This window comes from Kogia breviceps, chromosome X (genome assembly GCF_026419965.1).
Source record: "Kogia breviceps isolate mKogBre1 chromosome X, mKogBre1 haplotype 1, whole genome shotgun sequence".
NCBI classification, from domain to species: Eukaryota; Metazoa; Chordata; class Mammalia; order Artiodactyla; family Physeteridae; genus Kogia; species Kogia breviceps.
The window spans coordinates 109,115,860-109,130,040 of NC_081330.1; the positions used below are offsets into that span (position 1 = coordinate 109,115,860).

Here is a 14,181-nt window from a genome sequence, read left to right on the forward strand (position 1 = left end):
TTCCCCCAAGTGGCAATGCTGGCATTCGTTGCACTGCTTTCTGAAGGCCCACATGGCCCTGCTGATCCTGGGCAGAACCCAAGAGAGGATCCGGTGCTCCTTGTCCCATCGGATAGATTTGTCCAAGCACCCCAAGGAAATGTTAAAAGCAAAACAAAAATCAAGGAAAGGAAATAAAAACCCATTCTGAAACTAAACTAATGAAGCAAAAAAGGGTGTTCTATCTATACATAAGTCTCTTCTTTAAAAAAAGGTAAATTTACAAATTCCAATGACATATAAAACAAAGTCAAAAAATGTAATGGTAAGAGACACGGTAAAACAGGAAGACACTGATGCTACAAAGAAACCGCAAAAAACATATGTACAAGACCCTGTTTTTCCTCGTGTTCTAGAGATTGTAATGCATGTTTTTAACAGCAGCAGTCGAGGAGTTAGTTCCAGGCACTGGACTGCAGACGCCACTCAGACTCCCGGGGACGGGGTGTCCCGTGCTTTTCTGTCACCATATCACACTGGATATACTGGTCTCCCTTGGCAACAGCGGCAGGATGGCACTGTTTGTGTGGGCCTCGTCTGGATTCTGCTCCCTGCTCGATTTTGTCTGTGGCCGCTGACCGTTGACAAGTGTCATAGGGATGTTACAGTAGGTATGCTGATTTCCCATGGAGGTAAGAGGCAGGCTGCCGGTAGGAGGTACGTCGTATTCATAGCTTCGGTAGTAGTGTTTCTGACGCATTTGTGAATGGTAAGTGTTGTGAAAGGTGGATCGGAGATCTGGATGGGCAGTGGCTAGAGCTGTGGAGGTGGCCGCGGCCATGGAAATGGCTGAGACAGTCTGCAGCTCCCCGAAAGGCCCCTGCTCACTAACATCTAAAGCCTGCTCGTGCGTCATGGGTTCTATCCTCTTAAAAGGCATTTCATATTGTAAACGTTTCCAGAACTTAGAGTTCAACTTGTTGCATTTTGGTCCATGCCATTTAATAACGGTCAGGAGCTTGATGGTGTGCTTGAGGGCCTCCACCTCCTGGTAGTTCATAATTCCTCGTAGCTCACTGCATTCAATTAGTATCACTTTAATTTCTCCAGTCACAAGCATGTTTCGAAGTCTGGTCTCCAGCTCAAAGATGCTCCAGCCCCTTCTGACTACGTAATTTGGAGTCATGACAATAATCAGCCGCTTGCTTTGATCTACACACCTTGCCACATCTTCAATATATGCTACAACAGAGAAAAGGGTTGATCAGAATAAGGAAATTGAACATTCGGTCCAGAAAGCCCCGGGAAATTCTCTTTCACACATTAAATGAGAATTGCTGGTTCTTTTTGTTAGGTAAACCCTTGAGAAGATGAAAATAGCCAATGATCACTTTGAACAGAGTATGGGATTTTGCTTCTCTCAAAGATAGAAATGTTTTCCCAGGTACAGGTCTCTCATTTGGTTTCCTTAAGTGTCAAGGCTTATAACATGAGATGCTTTATAGAATAATAGAAGTAGCTTCCTCCGGGGTATCAACACTTATTTTCCATTTGAACACATAATGCCATTTCTTTCTTGAGAAACTGAAAGATGTAGAAGAACTAAAAGTTTAAATTCTGTCTAAAAATGATGACTACACAGACGGACACAAGACTATGCACACTCTTAAAGGAAAACATTGACTTACTTCCAGTTGGGATTAAATCTCTATCTGGTATAAACAACTTATATCCATAATGCTTTTCAAGCATATCAGGTAGGATTTCAAGAGCAAAGCGTTCTTCTTCCCCAGTCTCTTGATTCCACTGGTCAGGATCCACTTTGGTGTATGATAAGTATGCATCATAATCTTTATTATCTGTCAAGAACATTACAGAGTAAAGCTGAAGTCACTACTCTATAAAAAAACAGTAGGACATGAGAACATTCACCTCATTTCATATGTATCTCCAAATGTCCCACTTCTGGGATGCCAAAGAAAGAAGTCTTTATTAATTTTCATTAAGAATACTATGATGCCAAGTATCGTGGAATGAATTTGGGGGTATAAAGGAGTCACTATTTTTGTTGTTATTAAGACAGTAGGAGAAAAAGTAATGAAAAGAGCAATGAAATGGTAACGCTCAACATTTTTGATGCACAGATCATAGAGAATTTTGACAGCCTATAAAAGCCACATATTTGGATAGTATGTTCTTATTCTACCTAAATGTACATTCACCTAATCAAAGAAAAAACACTGAAACTGGCTTGACTGGCTTGAGGAATGGTTTCTAGGTTGTGTGTGTTGTGCTGATTTTCTTTTGGGGAAAAAATAAAATGAAATTTGGAATAATTAATCTTTCTTTGGGAGCTGGTTCTTGGATTTTAGGACTGAGTTTAGTATGCTGAATTATTATAGAAAAACATATTGTTTTCCTGATCTTCATTTATCTTACATGTAAATTATTGCCAAATTATGTTTCATCATGTTAATCAGTTTGACTATAAGAATCAAAAATTATAACATAAATGAATGAAACTTAGTTCTAAAATTTGATTTCTTTCATCATTCTTCCCCATATTTACATGAGAACTCTTCAAATATTTGATGACTACTATCGTGCATTATTTTTATCTTAATGTAAACATCCCCAAATTCTCATTTGTTGTTTCTTAGAATAAGAAGTCATTTATCTTCTGCATAGTCTCATTCTCCAATTTCCTTTTCAGAGTGTGATATCAGGATTCATAATTCACCTCAATTCTAAATACTATCAGTATGCTGAGCCTATCAATATCAATATGCTTAGGTCTCTTTTGTGCTTCTTTCCTAATGATTGTCATTGTATTATTTGATTATTAGATCAAGTTGAATTGAAACACTCTTAAATTTCAGAACAAAATGAACTGGTCATTTGGTACAGAAAATTTAAAATCTTTGGGGTATAAAACATCAAAGATACAGGGGCATCCATGACTTGCTCTGGATGGCTTTGGGACACTCCTTTTGACTTCAAAGACACTAAAGCTCACTTCTATAACTTGTCATGGAAAAACTCAGAAAAACTGTTTACTTCACCTAAAGTTAACACAGGCATGTAAGAAGCTAGCGATTCTACTATAGGATCCCTGGGGAAAAGAACCTTTTGCTATGGAAGATTTTTTTAAAGCGCATTTCAGGTGAAAAAAAAAATGTAATCATCCCTATCATGTCATATTTTGGTATTTGGTATTTTCTTTATTCTTCAACCAGGATATAGTTGTACATAGTATAAATAAAATTCAATTTTCACAAAAAATAATTATGTTTGTTATACCATGCCTATGCACACATGCCAGCAGTCTATAGTGGTACCATTTTGTTGATGTAAATACTTTACTTGAGTAAGAAATCATAGAAAATAGCACATAATAAAGCTATAGCATTTAATTAAAATGTCCATTTATTAGATAATCACATGCCATATCTATGAGATAAAATCTTCCCCTTTGCAATATGGGTCAGTAGCTTCCAGTCTAGTAGAAGATGTAGACAAGTCAACAATCTATTTCCAGAGGATAAATGTGTTGCAAAGAGTAGTACAGGGGTCATGGGCCAAAGGGAGGACTCTTTAAGCAGGACTGCAGGTTGTAGAATGATTTCATGCATATACTACTTTCTTTCTGGGAGGTTTTCCTCTTCCAAATTTTTACAAAGTATTGTAAAGTGCTGAAGTTTGCTCAGACCTGAGGTGTGTAATGACTAGATTCTCATTCTTTGCTTTTTGCCTTCTGTAGGCTTAAAAAATATTTGATAACCAGATCAATATGAACAACAAAGAGAACAGAGCACTTATGACTCAGAAGAGATGTAAACAATGGTCCACCAATACTCGTAAATTCTAGCTGGATATCACTTCTGCTTACATGACACTGTTTCTGGTTCCCCTGCCTCTTCAATGGACATCTCTCTTCCAATCCATAAATACTGTCATTTCTCAAGATGTTTTCTGTGGCCTGTTTCAATTGTCTTTCAGTCTATTTTCCCTTAAAAACCTCCTTTCCTCCTATGACATCAACAAGCACTTCTGTGTAGATGTCTCTCTAATGTAGATGTCCGATCTCGTCTTCCTTCTTATGAACCTGTAACCTGGACCCCTTAATTTGGATGTTCAGCATGTGCCTCACATTTGACATGTTCACAACAAAACAAGCTTCCCATCTCAAGCTTTGTTTTCACATTTTATTTCACTTAAATTTTAGTAACATAACAATCTCACATCTTTAGTTCCAAACTTCAGAGGCATGTTCCACTTATCTCTTTTCATTACCAATAATCTCACAGCCATTCACTGGTAAAAATCCTTTGGATTCTGTTTCCATCCTAGGTGAGGCCCTACTCTCTTCTCAACTGTTATAATTATATTTTAGTGGGTCTTCCCTCTCCATTTCCTTATTCTTCTGGCCCATTCCACATAGAATCACACAATTTATTTTTCCAAACCTCACCACTGCTTATGTTTATGGTAGCTTGAAAAATATTTATGGCTATCCGTTGTCAAAAAACAAGCAGCTAACTCTGCAGTTGTTTCCTTTGAATCTGAGTCTGATATCACTGAGTTGAAGGTGATCTCTTTTCCCATGTATTATATTATTGTGCTCACATCTTACCTTCTTTCTTTGACCACACGATCCTTGACTCAGATATGTGACTAGGGCTTAGTAGATGCTGAAACATATCTGTTGATGAAATGAATGAATGGCCTCTCATTTGGGTACCGCATGACATGCCTTATGGCTGGTGTGGAGATTTTCTCAAGATTTGGGCCATTTCCTAGGAGAGATGGCTTTGGTGATACACACTCCAAGCTGCCTGGACTCCTCAAGTAATTACTAGGAGCTACAGGGTCAAAGTTTAGCAAAGTTCCTTTGGAATAATCTTGAACTGTATTTTCTCACTGTGACTCAGTTGAAGACCTCAGAGTCCTTGTAAACTTTTCTGAAAAAGTGGTTTTCATGCTGAAGCATGAACGGCAACAATTTGGAGGACTTGATAAAATACAGACTGTTAGGCCCCACCTCCAGAGTTTTCAATTCAGAGCATCTGGAATAGGTCCTTAGAATTTGAATTTATAGCAAACTCTCAGGTGATACTGCTGCTGGTCCAGGGACAATACTTTGAGAAACTCTGCTCTAGGACAGGGTGTAGGTACCCAAAGGTCTCAAAGGCATCAAAGAACTGCAGTCAGCTGCCAGGTAATTGATCAAAGCACCACAAAACCTACACACTGCAGCCTCAGCTCCATGATGAGTGGTCTTGATACTTACAGGGCATGTGCTCTAAATAAAACAGCTGAAAATACACTTTCATCAAAAAGGGGATAGGGCTTCCCTGGTGGCGCAGTGGTTGGGGGTCCACCTGCCAGTGCAGGGGACGCAGGTTTGTGCCCCGGTCCGGGGGGATCCCGCATGCCGCGGAGCGGCTGGGCCCGTGGGCCGTGGCTGCTGGGCCTGTGTGTCCGGAGCCTGTGCTCCGCAAAGGGAGAGGCCACAATGGTGAGAGACCCGCGTACCGCAAAAAAAAAAGGGGGGGGGGATAAATTCTTACCTAGACTAATATATTCAGTAACTGTATTAAGCTTAAATGAACCTCGGGAATAGGTGCTGTGGTCTCAGTCAGTTTTCTATCTCTTTATATCATCTGAGTGAATTTATAACATTTAAGCTAGTATCTCCCAGATAAAAAGGAGTTGCTCACATGTAGGTTATTCTGGTAATAAGTCCCCTTGCAAGCATCTGCAGCAGCTTCCTCCCTCAAATCAATGGGACACTTGATTGATACCTAATTCCTCTCTTTCCCCAGAGTCTATGTCAGTGCAGTATTGGGCTAGGCATTTATTTACCCACAGAAGCAAACTCCTGACTTGAAAATTATCAGACTGCAAACACCATGCCAGATATCATGCTAAATTCTGCAATGTTTTCTGATTCAAAATCATATGGATTCTAAGGTTTCTTTTTTCCCAGTTACCAGCTGAATCTGAATCTTGGGAAATATCTCTTAGATTTTTTTTAAAGCTGTAAGAACATATATTGACTAATCTTAATGTGTATAAGAAACTGAAAAATTGAGATTTTTTTATAATCATAGAAAAAACAAAATTATGCTAAGATTTTTAAAGGTAGGACTGTGATCTTTTAAATTCAACTTAAGTTTATAAACAGCTGAAAACTAGTTAGTCATAACAAGATAGTACAACGATGTATTTCTTATTCTGAACCTTATTCTCTAAATTTTATTTTCTGTAACTTAAACCTTCAACTATAATTCTATTGACTAAAGAGATGGAAAGCAGTTGATGTACACACCCTCTGTAATAATATTCATAAGCTCTAATATAGTCATTGGTTTACCCTTTCCATGATTTTCAAGAGATTCTGGCTGTAATTTCCCACAAAAAAAGAAAAATAGGAATGAAGTCAGCAAGATGGTCAAATAAGATATCCCTTGCATGTATCCTCTCAGCCGCAGTACAGAGCCAGTCCTGCCCACCCAAGGACCCATCCAGTGACCAGATAGAAGCCCTCCAAGAAACCTGGTGGGAGACATACCCATCCACACATCTGGCAATAGGTCCACCAAGTGAAGACCCGATTGTGAATCCTGAAGTGAACACTTGTCTAAGCGCTATACTACTGAACAAGATACTAGAGGCATTCCTCTCCACCCAGAGACCAGACAGGATCCATGTGAACCTGAGCTCCTGCTCACAAGCCTGCCAACCATGAACTTCACTGCAGACCCAGTAACAGACTCAAAACTAGTTTCAGCCCAGAATGATTATGAGTCTGGAGGTAATCCCATTGGCCTGGGGAACAGACAGGAGAAGAACTTTACCTGCTAAAGTCAGTGTGTAAAGATTAGAAGAGATGTTTTCTCCTTCAAATGCAGAGACACTAATGCAGTGATACATGGTCACAAAGAATCAGGCAAATATGACATCACCAAAGGAAACTAATAAAGTGCCAGTAACCAAGCCCTAAGAAATGGAGATCTACAACTTGTCCAACAAAGAATTAAAAATAATCATCTTAAAGGAAATCAGTGAAATGCAAAATAACACAGATAGACAATTTAACAAAATCAGAAAACAATGCATGAACAAAATGAGAATTTTATTAAAGAAACAGAAACCAGAAAAAAGAACCAGACAGAAATCCTCAAGCCAGCAACTACTTTGACTGTTGAATTCTACCAAATATTTAAAGAAGAATTAATGCAATCCTCAAACTTTTCCAAGGAAAAATGGAAGAGGAGGGAACATTCTCAAACTCATTTTATGAGGCCAGCATTATCCTGACACCAAAGCCAGATAAGGACACTACAAGAAAACTATAAGCCAGTATCCCTAATGAATATAGATACAAAAAAATCTCAACAAAATACTAGCAAACCAAATTCAACTGTACATTAAGCAGATAATATAACATGATCAAGTGGGATTTATGGGACTTCCCCAGCAGTCCAGTGGTTAAGACTCCATGCTTACACTGCAGGGGGCATGGGTTCAGTCCCTAGATGGGGAACTATGATTCCACATGCTGTGTGGCATGGGCAAAAAAGAAAGCGGGACTTATTCCTGGGATGCAAGGATGGATCAACATATGCAAATCAATTCCATTTAGAATATCACCAAAAATTATAAAATACTGAAGAATAAATTTAGCCAAAGAGGTGAAAGATCTGTACATTGAAAACTATAAGACACTGATGAAGAAACTGAAGAAGAAACAAATGGAAAGCTAACCCATGTTCATTAATCAGAATAGTTAATATTGTTAAAATGTCCATACTACCCAAAGCTATGTATAGATTCAATATAATCCCTATCAAAATTCCAATGGCAATTTTAACAGAAATATTTAAAAAATTCTAAAATTCATATGGAATCAAAAAAGACCCTTTATAGCCAAAGCAATATTGAGAGAGAAGAGCCCAGCTGGAGGCATCACACTTCCTGATTGTAGACTATACTACGAAGCTATAGTAATCAAAACAGTATGGTGCTGACATAAAAAAACAGACAGACCAATGGAACAAAATCAAGAGCCCAGAAATAGACCCACATATATGTGGTCAGTTGATATTTGACTAGGGGGCCAAGAATACTCAATGTGGAAAGGATAATCTTTTTTTTTTTTTTTTTTTTGGCGTTACACGGGCCTCTCACTGTTGTGGCTTCTCCCGTTGCAGAGCACAGGCTCTGGACGCGCAGGCTCGGCGGCCATGGCTCACGGGCCCAGCCGCTCTGCGGCATGTGGGATCTTCCCGGACTGGGGCACGAACCCGTGTCCCCTGCGTCGGCAGGCAGACTCTCAACCACTGCGCCACCAGGGAAGCCCAAAAGGATAATCTTTTTAATAAATGGTGTTGGGAAAACTGTCTATCCACATGCAGAAGAATAAAATTGGGCCCCTATTTTACACCACTCAAAAATTTTAATCTGAAATGGATTACAGACTTAAATGTAATGCCTGAAACCATAAAACTCCTAGGAGAAAACATAAGGAAAAACTCCTTAACATTAGTTTTGGCAACAATTCTTTGGCTATGACACAAAAAGCACAAGCAACAAAAGCAAAACTAAACAAGTGTGACTATATCAAACTAAAAAGCTTCTGCACAGCCAAAGAAACAATCAATCAATAAAAAGGCAAGTTACAGAATGGGAGAAAATATTTGCACACCATATATTAGATAAGGCGAGGGTTAATATCTAAAATATATAAGGAACTCATACAACTCAATAGCAAAAGGACATGTAGGACATACAATGGCCAAAAGGTGTATAAAAAGATGTTCAACATCACTAATCATCAAGAAATGCAAATCAAAACCAAAATGAGACCTCACCTCATACTTCCTAGGATGGCAACTATCAAAAAGACAAGGTAACAACTGCTGGCAAGGATGTAGAGAAAAGGGAACCCTTCTGCCCTGTTGGTGGGGATGTAAGTTGGTGCAGCCACTATGTAAAACAGCATGGAGATTCCTCATAAAATTAAAAATAGAAGTACCATATGATCCAGCAATCCCACTTCTGGGTATATATCCGAAGGAAACGAAACCACTCTCTCAAAGAGATATCTGTACCCCAGTGTTCACTGCAGAATTATTCACAATAGCCAAGACATGGAAACCACCTAAGTGTCCATCAACAGATGAATGGATAAAGAAAATGTGTATATATGTGTGTGTATACATATATATATAAATACATACACACATATATACACACACAGTAGAATATTATTTAGTAGAATATTATTCAGCCATAAAAATGAAGGAAACCTTCCATTTTATTTAGATGGACCTTGAGGTCATTATGCTTAAGTGAAACAAGTCAGACAGAGAAAGACAGATACTGCATGATCTCACAATGTGGAGTTGAAAAAGCTGAATTCATAGAAACAGAGAGTAGAATGGTGGTTGTAAAGGGCTGGGGGTAGGGGAAAGGGGGAGATGTTGGTCAAAGTAAATAAACTTCCTGCTATAATAAAAATAATTTCTAGGGATACATACACAGCTTGGTGAATATGGTTAACACTGTATTATATACTTGAGAGTTGCAGAGAATAGATCTTAAATGTTCTCACTACAAAAAGAAATAGTTATGTGAGGTGATAGATATGTTAAGTAACATTATTGTGGCAATCATTTCACAATATATATGTGTATCAAATCATCACACTGTATACCTTAAACTTACACAACGTTGTATGTCAATTATATCTGAATAAAGCTGGGGGGAAAAAGAAAAACAAACCCAAAATACCAAACCTAACCAATTACTTGCTTTGTTACTTTAAGTCAAACAATTAGTCTAGTAGAATTTTCTCCTTCAATTTACCGAATGAACTACTATGTTTTTTTTTTGTTTTTTTGTTTTTGTGGTACACGGGCCTCTCACTGTCGCGGCCTCTCCCATTGCGGAGCACAGGCTCCGGACGCGCAGGCCCAGCGGCCAGGGCCCACGGGCCCAGCCGCTCCGCGGCACGTGGGACCCTCCCAGACCGGGGCACGAACCCGTGTCCCCTGCATCGGCAGGCGGACTCTCAACCACTGCGCCACCAGGGAAGCCCTGAACTACTATGTTTTATAAAAAGATATATTTCAGGGGGAAAACGTTTGGACTCTGGAGAGTTAAGAAATAAAAATATGAATTAAAAATATTATTAAGAAATCTTGAAGAGAGAAGGAAAATATAGAACTGTGTATCAGGAATTTAAAAAAAGGTGGTTAGAAAAATGATAAATATTTTCCTCTTTGACATATGAGAGGATATTAGTCAATTCTCTTTAAAAGGATTGAGAAGCCAAAGCATCCATGGATTTTTTGGAACAATAGAGCTTTTAAGAAAATGTAGACTGAAGACTCCCTTATCAAGATGAAGGTGGTGGCTATATTGGATGTGGGCTAGGAAAGAGATTTACTGACAGTATAAATGGCTTGGGATTGACATTCAGGTCTTTGTGAGTTTTTAACCTTTAAACGTCTATTGAATAGTTGTCAGATGTTACTGGCAGGTAGCCACTTCTTTTTTAAAATTTACTTTAAAATATTTATAAGTCACATATGTGAAACTGACTAGTGACAGAGGCCATTATTCAGCAAATGGATTACCAAAAGGAGACCCGGGTAGGGCCCAATGATGAACTGTGTATTTCATTTTAAAAGGTGATTTTCTATGTTTGCATGTAGTATATTAGCACAGAATTATGTGATCATTAAAAACTAGCATTGACATAATTTGAATAAATAAGAGTTTTTTAAAAATTAAGTTATTTCTTTCTTGTATTTCAGATTTGCCTTCATATGTTTTTTTATGTTTCCAACTAATAATTTTTCAATTAAAAACTCTGTAGAAATAGATGACAGATCTTTGAATTAAAAACATTAAGCATTTATTAATATTTTGATTTTGTGATTACTGAATATCATTGTTTTAATAAATTCCACTTTTCATGTCAATTCAGCCATGGCAGCATCTGACAATTATACTCTAAAATAAAGCTGATTGAGTTTTACACTTTGAAAATTTAACGATATTGTTCTAGTTTACATGTTTTACTACTTGGTACTTTTCTGGACTATTTGAATCCACAGGACCTCAAATACTGAAATGTGTCACTAATTAAAATATGTATGGTGTGATATAGTGAACAAGAAAAAAGCCACTGAGCTCAAATCCCGACTGCCATTAATTTTTATTTTGCTCATTTGAGACTTCGTTTCCTGATCTATAAAATAGCAGCTCCCTAAAGAATATGTCTAGGATTCAATGAGTCCCCACCATAGAGTAAAATTCTTGGCCCAAAGCAGGCATTCAGTAGATATTAGCTTCCTTCCCTTGCATCCTTAAGAAGACAGTGGGCAGCATAGATGGTAGAAGTCTTAATTAAGAGGGTAAGAGTTAGCAGAGTGCTATAGGGAGCACGAGATTTGGGGTAAGAAGGCTTGATTCCTACTACATAACAGCTTACAACTTGGGGCAAGTTGTACACCAAAATCAACTATAGGTTTTTCCTTCTGGAACTCAAAAACACATTCTAGAGAGTTCACGTGTAGGCAAATTATCTAATCACCACCACCAAAAAATACCCTAAAACAAACGAAAAACCAGATAGTGTTTCTAAATGATTTTACAGAAGCACTGTGTTTGACTGATAGACATGAAGACAATAATAACTGAAACTATTAACAGTAACCTTACAATTGAAGAAGAAAGGAAAATAAATTCTATGACCTAAGATTGCATAGATACCAATTTATTTCATATGCTTGAAATGGAACAGCTCTTCACATTTTCCAGGGTCAGCGGGTGGAGATTACAAAAGATTGCTCTAACTCATTTTGTCCAATACCTGTAATAGCTCCCAGAGTAGAACTAGGAGAGATCTCTTTCTTCATCTTTTAAATAAACTAGTGATTATAGTGTTCTTATAAGCTTGCCCTGCCATCATTATGAATAAGCACATCCCTCAGACCCCATACATGAGGGATAAAAACAAAACCAAAACAGTTTGCACTCTGAGACAAACATAAAGTGGATTCACCCTGTCTAGCACTAGATCTTCCCCACAAAATGGAGTCTTAAGCCTGTTCCCATAAGTTACTCCCTAATGAAAATTTATGCAGTACCTTACCGATATCTACCAATATAATCATCAACGTAAGAGAGCTACTGTTTGCTGTTTTCTTTTCTTTTTTTTTTTTTTTTTTGTGATATGCGGGCCTCTTACTGTTGTGGCCTCTCCCGTTGCGAAGCACAGGCTCCGGACACGCAGGCTCAGCGGCCATGGCTCACGGGCCCAGCCGCTCCGCGGCACGTGGGATCTTCCCGGACCGGGGCACGAACCCGTGTCCCCTGCATCGGCAGGCAGGCTCTCAACCACTGCGCCACCAGGGAAGCCCTGCTGTTTTCTTTTATTAATAGACTACCCATAACATTATAACCTTGTTTTTTCTTTAAATATTTGTTATACTTTTTATTTGTAGAGCCAATTCTAAAGTCTAGACATCCTTGCAAAATTTTGGAATAATTCTTTTCTTCATGACTTTGTCTCTGAGCATTCTGCTCCCATAAATAAATAAATGTGATAAGGAATCTTGAATTCATAATGCTCTACAAGTTGTAAGCATTCACTAGTAAGTGCTCATTACTCAAAGTGAAAAGGGCTGCAAAAATGATGTGCCTGAAGTACCATTTTAGTAAAGATGAAGGAGAAAATAACTAGACCTTGGGATTATGAGGGGAATCTTTGTAAGTTAGGGGGAAATATGAGTTGTATATGAAAGAGAGAAAGAGAAGGGAGGGAGGGAGAAGAGACAGGAAAGAAGGAAGGAAGGAAGGAAGACAGGAAGGAAGGAAGGAAGGAAGAAAGGACTACCTTTATACAAGCATTTAAACAAAAGTGGAAGGGAAACCCCAGTCAGAGGCATGGAGGGGCAAATGATTCTGGTTGTTGTGATAACTGTATTTTTTTTTTTTTTTGGTAATTATTCCAGCAAAGATGGTGGGATATTATGTTAGTGTATGTTCAGCTCTAGAGACAGTAGGTTGCCTTTATGAGGATGGTCAGCTAGCATTTAATTAGAATAAGGCAACAGTTTAGAGCCACTACAAACACTTCAGCTACCTTTATTTCTGATCAAAAGTAGATGCTTCATTAATTAGCACAATGGATGTTAGAAATAAAGTTTCATTGCTAAAATTAGTGGCTTTTTACTAAGTATAGTAGCTCTTGGAAATGGACTCTCCATGTTGAAATCAGTGCTACTCAAGACATATGCAAAGGAAATAATAAATAAAATGAAAAGACAACCTACAGAATGGGAGAAAATATTTGCAAATGATGTAGCCGACAAGGGATTAATTTCCAAAATATACAAACAGCTCATAGAGCTCATTACCAAAAAAACAACCCAATCAAAAAATGGGCAGAAGATGTAAATAGACATTTCTTCAAAGAAGACATGCAGATGGCCAAAAGGCACATGAAAAAGTGCTCAACATCACTCATTATTAGAGAAATGCAAACCAAAACTATGAGGTACCACATCGCATCTGTGAGAATGGCCATCAGTAAATATTCTACAAATAATAAATGCTAGAGAGGGTGTGGAGGAAAAGGAACCCTCCTATACTGTTGGTGGGAATGTAGTACAGCTATAAAGAGAACACTATGGAGGTTCTTTAAAAAACTAAAAATAGAGTTGTCATATAACCCAGCAATCCCACTCCTGGGCATATATCCAGAGAAAACTCTAATTCAAAAAGATACATGCACCCCAATGTTCACTGCAGCACTATTTACAATAGCCAAGACAAGGAAGCAACCTAAATGTCCATTGACAGATAAATGGATAAGGAAGATGTGGCATACACACACACACAGACACACACACACACACACACACACACACAGTGGAATATTACTCAGCCATAAAAAGAACGAAATAATGCCATTTGCAGCAACATGGAAGGACCTAGAGATTAGCATACTAAATGAAGTAAGATAGAAAAAGACAAATATCATATGATACCGCTTATATGTGGAATCTAAAAAAAATGATACAAATGAACTTAATTACAAAACAGAAATAGAGCCACAGACACAGAAAACAAACTTATGGTTACCAAAGAGTAAAGGGGGGGAGGAATAAATTACGAGTTTGG

General features: G+C 38.1%; 1 protein-coding gene across 2 annotated transcripts in view; it reads right to left on the reverse strand.

Moving 5' to 3' along the window:
* Positions 1-321: 321 nt before the first annotated feature.
* Positions 322-14,181, reverse strand: part of IL1RAPL1 (interleukin 1 receptor accessory protein like 1) — a 1,372,082-nt gene continuing 1,358,222 nt past the window's right edge. For both annotated transcript variants that reach the window (XM_067024255.1, XM_067024256.1), the window contains 2 exons: positions 1,668-1,838; positions 322-1,221 (listed from right to left, as the gene is read on the reverse strand). In XM_067024255.1, coding sequence (XP_066880356.1) covers positions 503-1,221; positions 1,668-1,838 — 890 coding nt within the window. In that variant the 3' untranslated portion in view covers positions 322-502. The remainder of the gene's footprint in view (positions 1,222-1,667; positions 1,839-14,181) is intronic.